This window comes from Monodon monoceros, unplaced genomic scaffold (genome assembly GCF_005190385.1).
Source record: "Monodon monoceros isolate NGI ecotype Baffin Bay Population unplaced genomic scaffold, NGI_Narwhal_1 Super_Scaffold_13, whole genome shotgun sequence".
NCBI classification, from domain to species: Eukaryota; Metazoa; Chordata; class Mammalia; order Artiodactyla; family Monodontidae; genus Monodon; species Monodon monoceros.
This window is the reverse complement of record NW_021703769.1, coordinates 70,895,818-70,908,759: the sequence shown is the minus strand read 5'-3', so window position 1 is coordinate 70,908,759 and position 12,942 is coordinate 70,895,818. Positions and strand designations below refer to the sequence as shown.

At 54.7% G+C, this 12,942-nt stretch overlaps 1 protein-coding gene across 2 annotated transcripts; it reads right to left on the bottom strand.

Annotated features, from left to right (window-relative positions):
- Positions 1-367: 367 nt before the first annotated feature.
- On the bottom strand, positions 368-12,786 carry RNF40 (ring finger protein 40). 2 transcript variants are annotated; one of them, XM_029219490.1, is made up of 20 exons: positions 12,616-12,786; positions 12,303-12,506; positions 11,707-11,874; positions 11,431-11,572; positions 10,555-10,761; positions 9,867-9,988; positions 9,599-9,745; positions 9,425-9,499; positions 8,322-8,441; positions 8,045-8,224; positions 7,702-7,837; positions 6,726-6,847; positions 6,212-6,639; positions 6,007-6,124; positions 5,735-5,884; positions 5,344-5,556; positions 5,138-5,263; positions 3,768-3,908; positions 3,575-3,676; positions 368-1,617 (listed from the first exon to the last, which is right to left on the bottom strand). In XM_029219490.1, the coding sequence occupies exons 2-20, from the start codon at positions 12,432-12,434 to the stop codon at positions 1,441-1,443; spliced, it is 3,006 nt and encodes a 1,001-aa protein (XP_029075323.1). In that variant the 5' UTR covers positions 12,435-12,506; positions 12,616-12,786; the 3' UTR covers positions 368-1,440. The 2 variants fall into 2 exon arrangements, with proteins under 2 accessions (XP_029075323.1, XP_029075324.1); XM_029219491.1 differs by lacking the exons at positions 12,303-12,506; positions 12,616-12,786 and adding an exon at positions 12,029-12,279 and having other exon boundaries at positions 372-1,617.
- Positions 12,787-12,942: the final 156 nt, after the last annotated feature.

The window sequence follows — 12,942 nt, the reverse complement described above, 5'->3', positions numbered from 1 at the left end:
AGTGCCAATATGGAACTACATTTCCCAGGATGCACTTCGGGGTTCCCAGCATCCCTGCCGCCAATGACTGCGCGGGCTGTCGCGAGCCCGCACGGACCGGCCGGCAGAGATGCGGAGATCCAGAGTGTGTCAGCCCCTTCCCATGGGAACAGGTGGGGCCGGCTGGCGACAGAGTGCTGACCACGACGCTTTCTCCCTGCAGACGCGCCCCTCCCAAAGGCCCAGTCTAACCAGGTGTTGGGAGTGGGGGGTCTCATCTGTGCAGGCCCTCCAGGTTCACACGCCAGCCAGGGCAGCGCTGGGAACAAGTATAACAGCCAAAATCCGGAACCACATTTAGGGCAGGAAGCCTGGCTACCCGGACTATAGGCTGAGGATTGGACGTTTATTCAAAACAATTAACAGCCTATACAAGACATCTCTAGAGCAGGGGCCAAGAGGAGCCTTGCACCTCTCAGCAGCTCCACCTTCCAGGCCCCTGCATACTGCCTTCACAGCCCATAGAGTTTGCTTGGGCAGGCAGCACAGGAAGCATTGTGGGTATAGGCTCAGTCACAGGGTGTTAGATGCTCTTCTACCTGGAATGATTGGAAGTCGGCCCAGCATGCTAGTCTGTCCCTTTTTCCCCCTGGAAGTTCTGCCTCCACTAAAGTTAAGGCCACCAGGATGAAAGCAGGGTCAGGGCTGGGGACCCAGCGGAGCCCTGGGAAGCATCAGGGCTGTAAGTGGGGCCTGGAAGCAAAGTAGAGATTGGGAGGGGTCTGATTAGAATAGAAACTGATGATCTTAGTTCAGCACTCCCAAGATGAGTGCAAGGTGACTGCAGCAACCTTAGAGCTTCCCAGAAGACAGTGCCCCCACCAAGGAGGTGCTCTTAGTATAAGACCAGACCAAAGAGCCCAAGGAACTCCACAGGAGGGAAGGTCTGCCCAGGTCTGGGGAGCAGAGGGTAAAGAAACTCCCTGGGCCCCAGAGCCCAGTCTCAGAGCAAGGAGCTGGGGATCTGACCCACCCCTGGTCCTTACTTGTGGGTGTGTAAGAAGGTAGTGAACTTCCACTTGTGTGGGAAGTCACAGCCTGGGGAATTTCCCCTTTAGGGCTGGGATGGGCCCGTGGAGTCAGTTGGAGAAGGTTTAGGGCCAGGTTCCAAGAAGTTCTGTTGAGTGCTCTGGGCCCCTCAGGCCTCTCACAGCAGACCTTTTGTGCAGGGCAAGTGCCCCCTAGGCTGTAGTTCTGACCTTGGGGAAAAGGTGAAACTGAGCTTGGTTAATCCCACTCCCACTAGCATGCACTGGGGCCCCCAAAACCAACTACATGGGGAGGGGCTGGGCCCACAGGGTCCAGAATGGAGGGTGGGGGCCACTGGGTGTGGGGTGGGGATGGACTGGAGGCACAGCCCCCAGGGTCCATGGGTGTTCCAAAGTCCCCTGAGTTACGGGTTCAGCTGATGTAGACACGGTGGAAGTCATGGGCACCAAAGGCTGCGTTGCACTTGGGGCACTTCCTCTGGCGGGCCTCATAGCGGCCCCGTACGCACTCGAAGCAGAAAACGTGGAAGCACTTGGTGAGGACTGCATCCTTCTTGCGGGTGTTACAGCAGGGGCAGGTCAACCGCGCCTGGGCAGGGCAAAGGCATCAGCTCAGGAACAATCCTGACAGGGCCCGGATCCCAAGCTGATAGCAAGAGGTGGTCCAGACTAAGGCCACCACAGAGCAGACTGCACCTAACTCTCACCATAGCCCTAGGAGGTAGGGATAAGCACCCTCCAGATGAGGAAACTGAGGCTCAAAAGCCCAGGTTTCAAAACTAGAAAGTAGCACAGTCTAGACTCTAATCTGGGTGGTGATGGCCAGTGGTCACATGTCCCCTCTAAAGGTCAATGACCCACAGGCTCCAACCTGAGCTCCTCTGCCCTGGGGCTTCATCTCTTGCCCCTCTGGCCTTCTCTAGCAAAACCCCAATCCTGGCTTAAGCCGACTGTCTACCTTCTCTCCACCTTCTTCTCTCTACCTTCTTACCTGCATCTGGTAAGTCACAGCTGGATATGGCAGTGCCACTAGAAATCTGCTGTTCTCAACCCTCAACTGGGCCCATCCCTGGTGCTGCCCAGAAATCCTGCTGTGGGTCCTGGGATTCATTTCTCTCTAAGGAGGTTTTACAAATCTCCTCTCCTATCTTGAAACTTCCCACCTGCCACCAGGTCTCACTTCCAACTCCAGACAGGAAATTCCCACAACTCAGCATTCCCAACATTCATCCTCTGCCCTGCCCGCCACCTCAGCAACTCCCCACAAGCATCACCTCTTCCCTAGCTCTCAGAACCCTACCCATCAGCATTTGACAGGCTGCAGTCTGTGGTTTCTCCAAAAACCCTTCCCTGCTCCCTCATGGCTGCCTCGAGCTGCCTCTGCCCCTTCAAGGCCAAACTGCTTCAACAGGTTGTCTACTTACTGACTCACTCTCCACCCTTTCCTCACTGCAGTAGGTGAGAGTCCAGGTGATCTGACCTCCACCTCCACCTCTGCCCAAGAACTCCCACCAAGGCTGCCAAATCCAAGAGGCATCTCTCAACACCTGCTTCATTTGCCTTCTTGGCAGTTCTGAGCTCACCCCTGCCTCCTTGAAACTCTTCCCCAATCAATTCCCTCTAGATCGCTCTCCTTCCTCCTAAGCTACAGGCTCCTCTTCCTCTGTCCATTTAAGTTTCGAGGCTCCTCAGGGGGAGTGACCCCTGTTCCGTGTCATGCCACAGACCCTCCCTGGGTGACAACAGTTATATGTGGCTTCTGCCTTTGCCTCTGCTGACAATCCCCCACAAACTCCTGTCCTCCACACCAGCCCTTTTGCTTTGAGTGCCTTCCCAGACAGCCTCCCAAGAAGTCCCACAGGCACCTCATCCTCAACATCCTTGAGACATCGCTCTCTGCACACTGACTACAGGATACGCCAAGCAGCTCAACCTGGTTTACAAACCCTTCAGGATCTAACACTGCCCAACTCCCACCAGGCTTGTCACTCACCACAAAACCCACGTTCTGTCCTGCAACTACGACTGTCCAGCTCTGTCCTCCAGCACGCCTCTCTCAACTAAGGGCCTCCACCTCTGCCTTTCCCTTTGCTGGAACCGTTTCATCCCTGTTCATCACGGCCAACCCTGACTCACTCTTCAGTTTTTCTTTGGATGATATTCCTTCCAGGAAGCCTGCTGACCACCAGGGCTGTTAAGGGGCTCCCCTGATTTCCCACAGCCCCTCTGGCCTCTGCCATCACACTGCTCATCACTCAGATGGGAGAATTACTTGGCTGCCTCCTCCAACAGACTGTCAGTTTCAAGAGATCTGAGACCAGGTCTAGTGCCTAGCCCTCTCATACCTAGCCAGGCACTCTGCCTGGCACATAGTATGTGTACCATACTTGTTATCTGATTCTCCACATCGGGTTCTGCGCAGGTTTTGCCACCCTACCTTATTTCTGGGTTCCCCAGACTACCCACCAGAGCTCTCACCAACCCCCCATCTAAGATTCCTAGGTCATCTAAGATTCCTGGAGCACAACCCAGCCCCAAGGCCCCACCTTGTACTCCTTGATCTCCTCCTGGAGGATTTCATCGGCATCTGCGTAAACCTCCACCTTCCTCTGCTTCTCCAGCTTGCGCCGCAGCCGCGAGATGTCCTCCTGGGGCAGGAGAGGGGCTAGGCTGAGTGCAAGGGTCCTCAATCTGAACCTCCTGCCCCCACCCCGCCCCCACCCCCTGCCTACTACACACCTGAGCCCTCTTGAGGTTGAAGCTCTCTTTCTCACGGGCAGCCCGGCTCTCTGCCAGGCAAGGCTGGATCTCTCGCAGCCGTGTCTGCACGTGCTCCAGCTGTACCTTCAGGTCCTCGGCCAGCTGAGCTGCTTCCACAGCCTGAGGTGGGTGGAGCGGGGAGGAGGGGCACCGTTTGCCTGAGCCTGGGGAGTCAGGCATGTGGAGCCATGGCCCACAGATGCTTGTGTCAACCATCCAGTGATTCCTGCTCTTGGGATAAGTCCAGTATCTTCACTGGAACTGGTTCTGTCTCCTGACCTCTGAACGCTCACCTCCTCCTAGTCTACCTCATTCCCAACACCTTCAGTTCCTCAACTGCATAACGCTCTCTCCTGTCTTTGAGGCTTCACCGGGCTCCTCTTTCTGCTCCCCTCAACACACATTTTTTTCCTGCAACCCCCTGAGGCCTCAGCTCAAATGTCACCTCCTGAGACACGCTGTCCTATTTTTCTTTCATCCGTCTCTATTTCCTTCATAAGACATACTGTGAGTTCCCTGGTGGCCTAGTAGTTAGGATTCCAGGCTTTCACTGCCGTGGCCCACAAGCTGTGCAGCGTGCCCCCCCCCCACAAAACATGCTATGACCTGTAATAATGTTATTTTGTCTGTGGGATTATTGGCTTGCTATCTGCCCCTCAAAACTGGAAGTTCCCACTTCCAGCAGGACGGTCTTGTTCCCGTGATCTCCCCAGCACTCAGTGCAGGTCCTGGTATATAGCAAGGGTATGACTAATACTGCTTAAATGAATGAGCCAAATGGAGAAGGAAAAAAGTCCAGAAGGGGAAAAAAGATGAAAGTCAATGTTAATCTTAAGCCTTTACCATAAGCTAGAGGAGTGATGTCACCAAGAGGGCGCCACAGATCATTCCTAACTCTGTTACCCTCAGAAGAATAACTACCACAAGCTAAACATTTCTTAGGTTTAATACAACTACATGGCAGAGACCACCATGCACATTTCACAGCTAACCAATGCAGTGGTCAGGACGTGGACTGTGGAGCCAAGGAGACCCCGGGCCCAAATTCCAGTCCCACTCTTTCTTGAGCAAGTCAGCTACCTCCCTGAGCCTCAACCTTCTTATTTATGAAAGGTAACAACAAAAACTGTTGTAGGATTATTTTCAGACTGAAATGTGACCAAGCATGCAAAGTCCTCCAGCACAGTCTGGAACACAGTAAGTGTCTGAGACATGAGCTGGGCTCTGAGATGAAGCAGAGCCAGACTTTGGCCCAGGTCATCTGCTTCAAGTTCTCTAGGCAGAGTCACAAAGTGAGGCTGTGAGCCAGCATCCCAGGTTGCTGTCCCCTCGCACAGGTCTGGCCTCACCTTCCTCTTGTTGAGCTCCAGGGCCTGGCTGCGCAGTGTCAGCTCCTTCTCCACACCCCCGAGGCTGCCCTGCAAGGCCCGCTCTTTTTCCTCCAGCTTCTGCACGGTCAGCAGCTGGGCATCCACCTGAGGACAGGGGTGGGGACTCAGTGCTGGGGAGCCCCTGCCTCTCCAGCTCCACTCTAACAAGCCCAGGGCAGCCATACCTGGGACTTGAGGCCAAGAACCTGCTCGCCCAGCTCATCCTTCTCCTCCCGCAGTAGCTTATGAATCTGGTTGGCCTTGATCCGCTCTGACATCAGCTTAAAGTTGGCATCATCCTTTTCCCGCAACTGCTGTAGCAGCCGCCCATTCTGCTCCTGCATGTCCTCAAAAGCCTGGCCTGTCACATCCATCTCTGAGAGCAGAGCCTCCTCCTCCTGCAGCAAGTGGGCAGGGACAAGATGGAATGTAGTAGATGGACAAGACGACAGTGGGGAAACCACAGGAAAATATGGCTGAGCAAAGAACCACAGAATGGACCCAGGTCATGTGCTAGAACAGGAGGTTTAGGGAATTCCAATATTCAGAAGCAAGGGGACCAGAACGGGGTCGCACCTGCTTGGTGGCACCCAACTTGCGTTGCAGGTGTTCTATCTGCTCCTCTGCCTGACGAATGCGCCGCAGGGCATCCTCATCCGCGATCTTCTTGCTCTCCCTCCGATCCCTCTCCTCTAATTCCCGGATGCGGCTCCGTAGCTCATCGACCTATAACCACCAGAAGGAGGGAGCTCTCTTGTCACTGCTTCCTGCTGACCTAGGGCTCTGCTCTGGTTACAACCCCCTGGGGCAGCCTCTCTGCACACCTCATAGGCCCTACCTGCCCTCACCTCAGCCTTGGCCTTGCGTTCCGCTGCCATGAGCTGCACCTTATCCCGCTGCTCCTTGGGTGCAGACTTATACATGTCCAGCAGCAGTTTCATCTCCTTCTGACTTTCCTGGGCCTTCCTGGGGGGAGGCACAGGAGGAAGGCTTGGTGAGTAGGGTTGGAGGCCACTTGGCAGGGGTGGGAAGGAGAAAGGAACAGGGCCTCACTTGAGCTCTGCTCGGAGACCTTTGAGGAGCTCTGACTCCTTCCTCTTGGCCTCCTCCACCTTGACCTTCTCCCGATCAGTCCTTGAGAGAGCTGAGGCTACAGATGGGGGTCCCAGCCCAGGCCCTTCCCGCTCCCGAAGCTCCCGCTTGGGTTTAGCCTCAGGTTCTCGGGCCCGGGAGGAGGGGCCCTGGGCCCCAGGGGTCAGGGCCTGGGCCTCTTCCTCAGAAGGGACCAGGTCTTCCTTCTTCACCAAGGAGGTAGTAATGGCAGCACCAGGCATTGAAGCCATCTCCTTTCTGGCGTCAGGGGCACCAACAGGGCCTGGCCCACCCTCTTCTTTCCCTGGGGCTGGGGCACTCAGGCCAGAGTCCTCCGGGTGGCCCAGGGTGGGGATGGAGTGGGTAGAGCCACTGGCTTGGGCCCGGAGCTGCAAAGCACAGAGAGAACAGGGCTGAGGTGAGACGTGCTCACTGGGGTCTAGCCGCAGCTTTCCCCAGACAGCCCCCTCCTCACCTTGGCAATCTCAGCCTGCACTTCCCGCAGCTTCCGCTTGTATCGCTGAGCGTCCCCCTTTAGCTGGTGGTTGTGGTTTTGGAGGCTGCTGATCAGGTGGCGCATCTCCCGGTTGATGGGCCCTGGAAGAGTACAGGAAACCAAGGCTGGGCTGAAAGGCTGGGTTGGTCCCTGGGTTAAGGGCCCAACCCCTCAGTGGGGGAAGGGGCAGGGCAAGAGCCATCACTCTCATTACAAAGGAGATAACAACTGAAGCCTTATGTAGAAAGTGTTATCTCATCAAATAAATGAAGAGAATTCACCTAAACATAACTTGACACTGCCTATGTGTGCTATTTATGCTAATGCAGACTTCTAAAATATTTCCAAATTTCCTTTCAAAGGAACACATTAACTAACTGTAAATTCACAGAAGTAAGTTAGTCCACTTCTTTTAGCTTTTTAAACAAATATCATCTTCTTAGTTACATTTCCCCGGCATTTCTCATAATACTTCCTATCTTCCCTCCCTGCTTTATTTTTCTTGATATATTTGTCACAACCTAATATACACGTTCAATTTTTTCCTCCTTTGTTGTCTGTCTTCCTTCACTATAACACTGCTCCACAACAGGGATCCGTCGTGTTTTGTTCACTGGTATCATCCCAAAGCCTAGAACTGAGCCTGGGTCATAGAAAGTGTTCAATAAATCTGTGAAAAATGAATTAGTATCTCAGAGAGGCACCATAAGGCCAGAGAAGTATGGATGAGGGTGACAGCTCCCGTTCTGGCTGAGTCTGCTCCATGAGCCACCTCATCTGGCTGTAAGCCTCACTGCGCCTTTGAGTCAGGTGGTGTGGTCCCCATTTTCCACAGAGAGATGAGGCTCTGGGAGAAGAAAGGACTTAACCTCTTACATCTGGATAAGCATCTGGCCACACCAGGGCCCAGCAATCCCAGATAAGGCCCCACCTCAACCCTGTCCTCACCACATACCCGCCTGCTCGTTGGCCGCCAGGTTCTGTTCAAACTCGATGCGCAGCATCTCGTACTCCTTGCGTACCTGGGCCAGCGTATCCTCCAGCTGGATAACCTCTGTGCGCAGCTTCTTTTGCAGCCCCAGCTCATCACTCTGTGGGTTGAGGCATTAAGGACCCACCCAACCCCTTAGCTCCCGGCAAGCCCCCCCTACCTCAGGCCTCAGCAGCTCAGGAGGAATTTACTCCCAAGGGACCTCTGGCAGGCACACAGGGCCTCTGACACCCTTGACCCAGGAACAATCTGACCCTAAGGGTCTGGCCTTTACCCCTGTCCCCCGGCCCCTGTTCCAAGGGCATACCTCCATGTGCTCAATGTGCCTCAGGTGGGAATTCTTGGTGGCCAGCAGCAGCCCACGGGCCTCGTCCAGCTGGGTCTTCACTTGCAGAGACTCATTGTAGAGCAGTGAGAACTGCGCCTGCAGCATTCGGTACTCCCCTGTCTCCCGTACCACCTCCTCAGGAAGGCTCCGCAGGGCTACCTAGGGGCAGGGATGTCCAAAGGCAATCAGCAAGAGGTTTCAGAGCTCAGCTCCTACCGTGCAGGCTCAGGCCCTCCCAGTCCCAAACACAGCTCACCTTGAGGCGCTCATTGGTCCGCACAGCCCCCTGAAGTTCCGCCTGCAGCTTCTCCAGCTCTGCCATGCGGCTATTGGCCAATTCCTGGTTTTCCTCCAACTCCGCATTCAGCATCTCAAACTGAGGAGTGGGAAGGGCAGTGGGAGGCAGGGCCGGGCCAGGACGCATGCTTCCCTCATAGCCCCACCATATGCCCTACCCAAGCTCCCCTCTGCAGAGCAGTGATGTACTCTGAAGGCCCAGGGACAAGCCGGACCCAGGCACTTTCCTAAGGGCTCCCAGGCAAGTAGGAGAAAACTCAGTGCTGCCTGGTCAGTGCTGGGAAGCAAGGCTTGTAACTGACAGGGGGTCAGGGAAGCCTTCCTGGAAGACCTGAAGAGCAAGCTGAGCAAGGGGAGACAGGGCGCAGTGACCCTGTAGCACCAAAAAAGTGTGCAACGACCAAGAATTGAGAGAGCAAAAGCAGGACAAGGAATGAGACAGCGACAGCAAGGCCCTTTCTCAGCTACACAACTGAGAATGCCAGTTGACTCCAACATACCCCAACATCTCTTTTCTAAGTGATACTTTTTTTTTTTTTTTGGCGGTACGCGGGTCTCTCACTGTTGTGGTCTCTCCCGCTGCGGAGCACAGGCTCCGGACGCGCAGGCTCAGCGGCCGTGGCTCACAGGCCCAGCTGCTCCGCGGCATGTGGGATCCTCCCGCACCGGGGCACGAACCCGTGTCCCCTGCATCGGCAGGCGGACTCTCAACCACTGCGCCACCAGGGAAGCCCCTAAGTGGTACTTTTAACCAGCTGATGTACATACGACCTTACCTAATTCTTGTCAGTTACCCAAACTAGAACTTAAGCTCCATGAAAGGTTTAATCCCTGTCTGTTTCGTTCTCCAAAATGCCTGCTTCCTACACAGTACCTAGCACTTAGTGTTCAGCAATTATTTACTGAATACACATATGAAAGAATGAAATAAAGAGCACTGTGAGTAACGGGGAAAGACCTCCGAGACCACAGCTGGACGTCTGTCCTTAATTCTGAGGGGATGTTCAAGGGTAGGGTAGAGAAAAGGTTGTGGGAGGGACGAGGAAGAATGCTGCTGCTCACCTTCTGCATGCTGAGTGTGATCTGGCCCCCCTGAAAGCCTGAGGAGCTCCCAGATACATAGTAGCCAGAGTTGAGCTGTGGAGAGAAGACAGAGGAATAGATGGGTGTGGAGAAGAGAAGCGAGGGCCCCAAGTACCCTGCTCTGGCTCCATCTGACCCAATGTCTGACCCTACCTGCTCCAAGGCCTCCGCTAGGTGCTTATTGAGCTTTTGCTCACGCTTCCGCAACTTCTCAATGTCCCACTGCAGGTCTTCTACTGTCGTCTCCATCTCCAGCACTTTGGTCTCTGCAGATGTCACTTTATCCTGGAGCTCAGAGTACTGGGGACAAGGAAGGGGACAGGTACTTAGATAAGAGACCCAGCTCCCTGAGATCCTTGGGTGCCCATCTAATCCAAACCCTGCCCTCGTTCTAATCCCACCCTAAAAGCCCAACTCCCACCTCCAATGAGATGCGGTGGTGCTTCTCCTGTAGCTGGGTGGCCAAGTCCTGCAGTCGCCGGTTCTCACGGCCCAGCTCCCGGGTGCGTGCCCGAGCCGCCTCACTGGGGGGCTCACTGTCCCCTGTGAAGGGAGGGCTCGAGTAAGAGCCAAGTCCAAGGCAATGGGTCAAAGTACTAACTCATCCTGGAGTCTGCTAGGTCATTGCCCAGTGTGATCCACCAGCTGTCTTGCCATTTTCTCATGACAAAGCCAGGAGTCTTTGTCCCCACTGCACAAAGGAGGAAACCAGCTCAGAGAGGAGAGCCATCTGCTCAGAACGCCCAGGCTGGACTGACAGAACTAAGGCTGAGAGAAGTCAGTCTGCCTGCAAAGCCTGGGCACGTGCTGCTATGCCTCGTGGATCAGCAACTGCCACCTAGATTCGTGCACAATGCTCCCAAGAGGTCTCCAGCCACAAGGGGGAAGCTCCCCCAGCATCAACAACTCCTCCCACCCATCTCTCTAGAGCTCAACTCCAGGAATCAAAGCGAGAGCCACCATCAACAGCCTAACCCTGCACCTGAAAACATGGCTGATTTATTCCTTGGGGAACTGTGGCTGCCTCTGGGCCAGGAGCACTGAGGAGGGGATACCATAAAGATGCAAATGGAGTTGGACCCTCTGGGGTGGGGACACAAAGAACTAACCTCGGCTGTATACTCGCTGACAGAGTTCCTCCACCTGGCGCTGTAGGCGGTCAGAGGCCTCCACGACACGGGACACAGCTGCCTTGGAGAATTCCATGCGGCCCTGCAGCTGCAGCTCCACCTCCTCACTACTGCTTGCACCCAGGGCCACCACAAAAGCCAAGGCTGGCTCACTGAGAGGTGGCCGCAGCTGCATTGGCAGGGGCTCTGGGAGGGACGGACAGACCCTCATGAGGATAATGGTAACAGCTACCACCACTCTTTACCAAGTTCCAGATCGCCTCCTTCAACTCTCTATGGCTCACTGAGTCAACATAACCAACACCTGTAGTACTGTTGTTATCCCCATCTTAAAAGTGAAATAACTGCAGTTCAGTGAGGTAATTTCCTCAAAGCCAGAGAGCTACCAAATCACTTCCTCAGGGAAGGCCTTCTCTGCCTTCCCAAGCTAAACTAGTGTGCATACACACTAATTCCCATTCAGGGACCCCTATACTTTTTTCTTATGGTTTATGATCATTTCCTCTCTAATGGTTGAGGCAGTAAGTATTTCTTTTTTATTTTCTTTGTTTCCTCCAAAGCTACAACAATGTCAACTACACAGTCAGCATTTAATACTTTTTTGAACTAAGAGTGTCAAAACAAGAATTGCACTCTTAACCATGTCACTCAGATTCCAAAACCTGTGTTCTTACCCACTGCCCTTTGCTGCCCAGATATGAAATCAATTTGTGTGTGTGTGTGTGTGTGTGTGTGTCTGTGCGCGCGCGCGCGCGCAAGCAGGGAATTCAGCAGCCTAATGTCAAAGTTCCCTCCTCTCCAGGACCTTCCCCAGAACTTAATTAAGCTTCCCAGATCCCAGGGCTCTGGCCCTACCCCTCAGCTCCGATGTCCCTGGCTCTGTGAGAGGGGTCTCATCACGTGTTGGCCCCTCCTGGGTCCCAGGCGCCTCTGTCCCCGAAGACAGCTCCCCCTGGCTCTCATGGTGTCGGAGAAGGGCTTCCACAGTTTCATCCAGCTGAAGGGAGAAAGCACCAAAAATGTTATGAATCCCTCAGGTGCTTCCCAGCATGATACTCCTTTCCTAACAGAGGAGTCTGAGGATTGGCAGCTGGATCAAGGCCAGGTCTTGGAAAGTAGAAGGGCATCCACCTGGGCCCAGTAGCGATTGACAATGAGGAGTGTGGCGTCATCTGTGGCCTGCCGCTTCTCCAACTTCTCAATTCGTTCTCGGAGTTCATCTTCACAAGCCTGTCTCTGTTCCAACCGCTCTGCCAGTTTCTTATTCTTGAACTGCAAAACCTTCAAGTCCATCTCCTCCTACCAAGGAAACAAAGGGGCCGAGAAGACGGTCAAGCAGGGACCAATAACCCAATCATAGAAAGAGACAAAGAAAAGCAAAATGGAATGGATGGGAGAGGGGAGTATCCCCAGACTAACTGCTAACAGGATTTAAAGAGGCTCAGACACCCACAGAGAAAGCGTCTCGGTTGTGAGGAGGGTCACGTTCTGCTTCTGCCTCTTCCTAACTCTGAAGTCTTTGACAAGTCACACGCCCTCTGGAAACCTGTTTTCCTATCTGTAAAGGGAAGGCAGACGTCGTGTCCTCGGTTTCTTTCAACAGAGTGTTCTGAAAAGTGGATCTTGCTAAACCTGGGGAACTGGGAGTAAGGTTCTGGACGACGTGGACGGAGAACAGAGATGGGAGTTCTGGTAAGTTGTGAGGCCTGAAACAGGAGCCCACGAACCGTGGAAGAGATGCCCCCAAGACGAATGGGCTCTATAAGCGTGGTTGTGGTCTTCTCCTCGCGACTCAGCTTCTTCTCTGGGGGCCCCGAGCCCCCATCGCCGGCGGCGCGTTTGTTGCCGGGCCCAGACATGGCCGCGGCGGGGAGGAGCGGCGCAGGCTCTCCCGAGGCACGTCAGGCAGGCGGAGGCGACGCTTCCGTCACCTGCAGAACACAGAGAGCAGAGATGTGGAAGCGGCCGGAGCTCCTGCGGCCCCGAGCCTCGTCCGCACCCACCTGCTGGACCCCGCCCCGCCGGCTCCGGGCCCCTCACCGGCAGCAGAATTACCCCATCGCCACCATCTTGGACTCCCCTGGACGTCACTGGCCTCCCCAGCACAGAGCGCAGGCGCCACAGGCAGTACCGGATGTGGCGAAATCTTCTCCACTTCCTGTTTCTATTGGTCGCGCTTTGTGCCGCCTTTCGGGTTCCGTTTGGTTTCTTCCTGAACACCGCCTCTTCCTCTCAGTGATTGGCCAGTAGGCAGTTCCTATGGTAACCGACAACACACTTCCACTCTCCAGTCCTAATGACATCGCCTGCCTCAGAATAGCAACTTTGAAGCGAGGGCACGGGGGCGGGCCTTGCGGCTTATTACGC

Excerpts from the sequence above, each read along its gene's own strand:
- RNF40 (XM_029219490.1), bottom strand. The coding sequence starts at position 12,434 with ATGTCTGGGCCCGGCAACAAACGCGCCGCCGGCGATGGGGGCTCGGGG. Across the intron at positions 10,762-11,430 it reads AGGGACATCGGAGCTGAGGG|AGCCCCTGCCAATGCAGCTG; the intron begins GTAGGGCCAGAG and ends CGTCCCTCCCAG. Across the intron at positions 9,746-9,866 it reads ACCACCGCATCTCATTGGAG|TACTCTGAGCTCCAGGATAA; the intron begins GTGGGAGTTGGG and ends CCTTGTCCCCAG.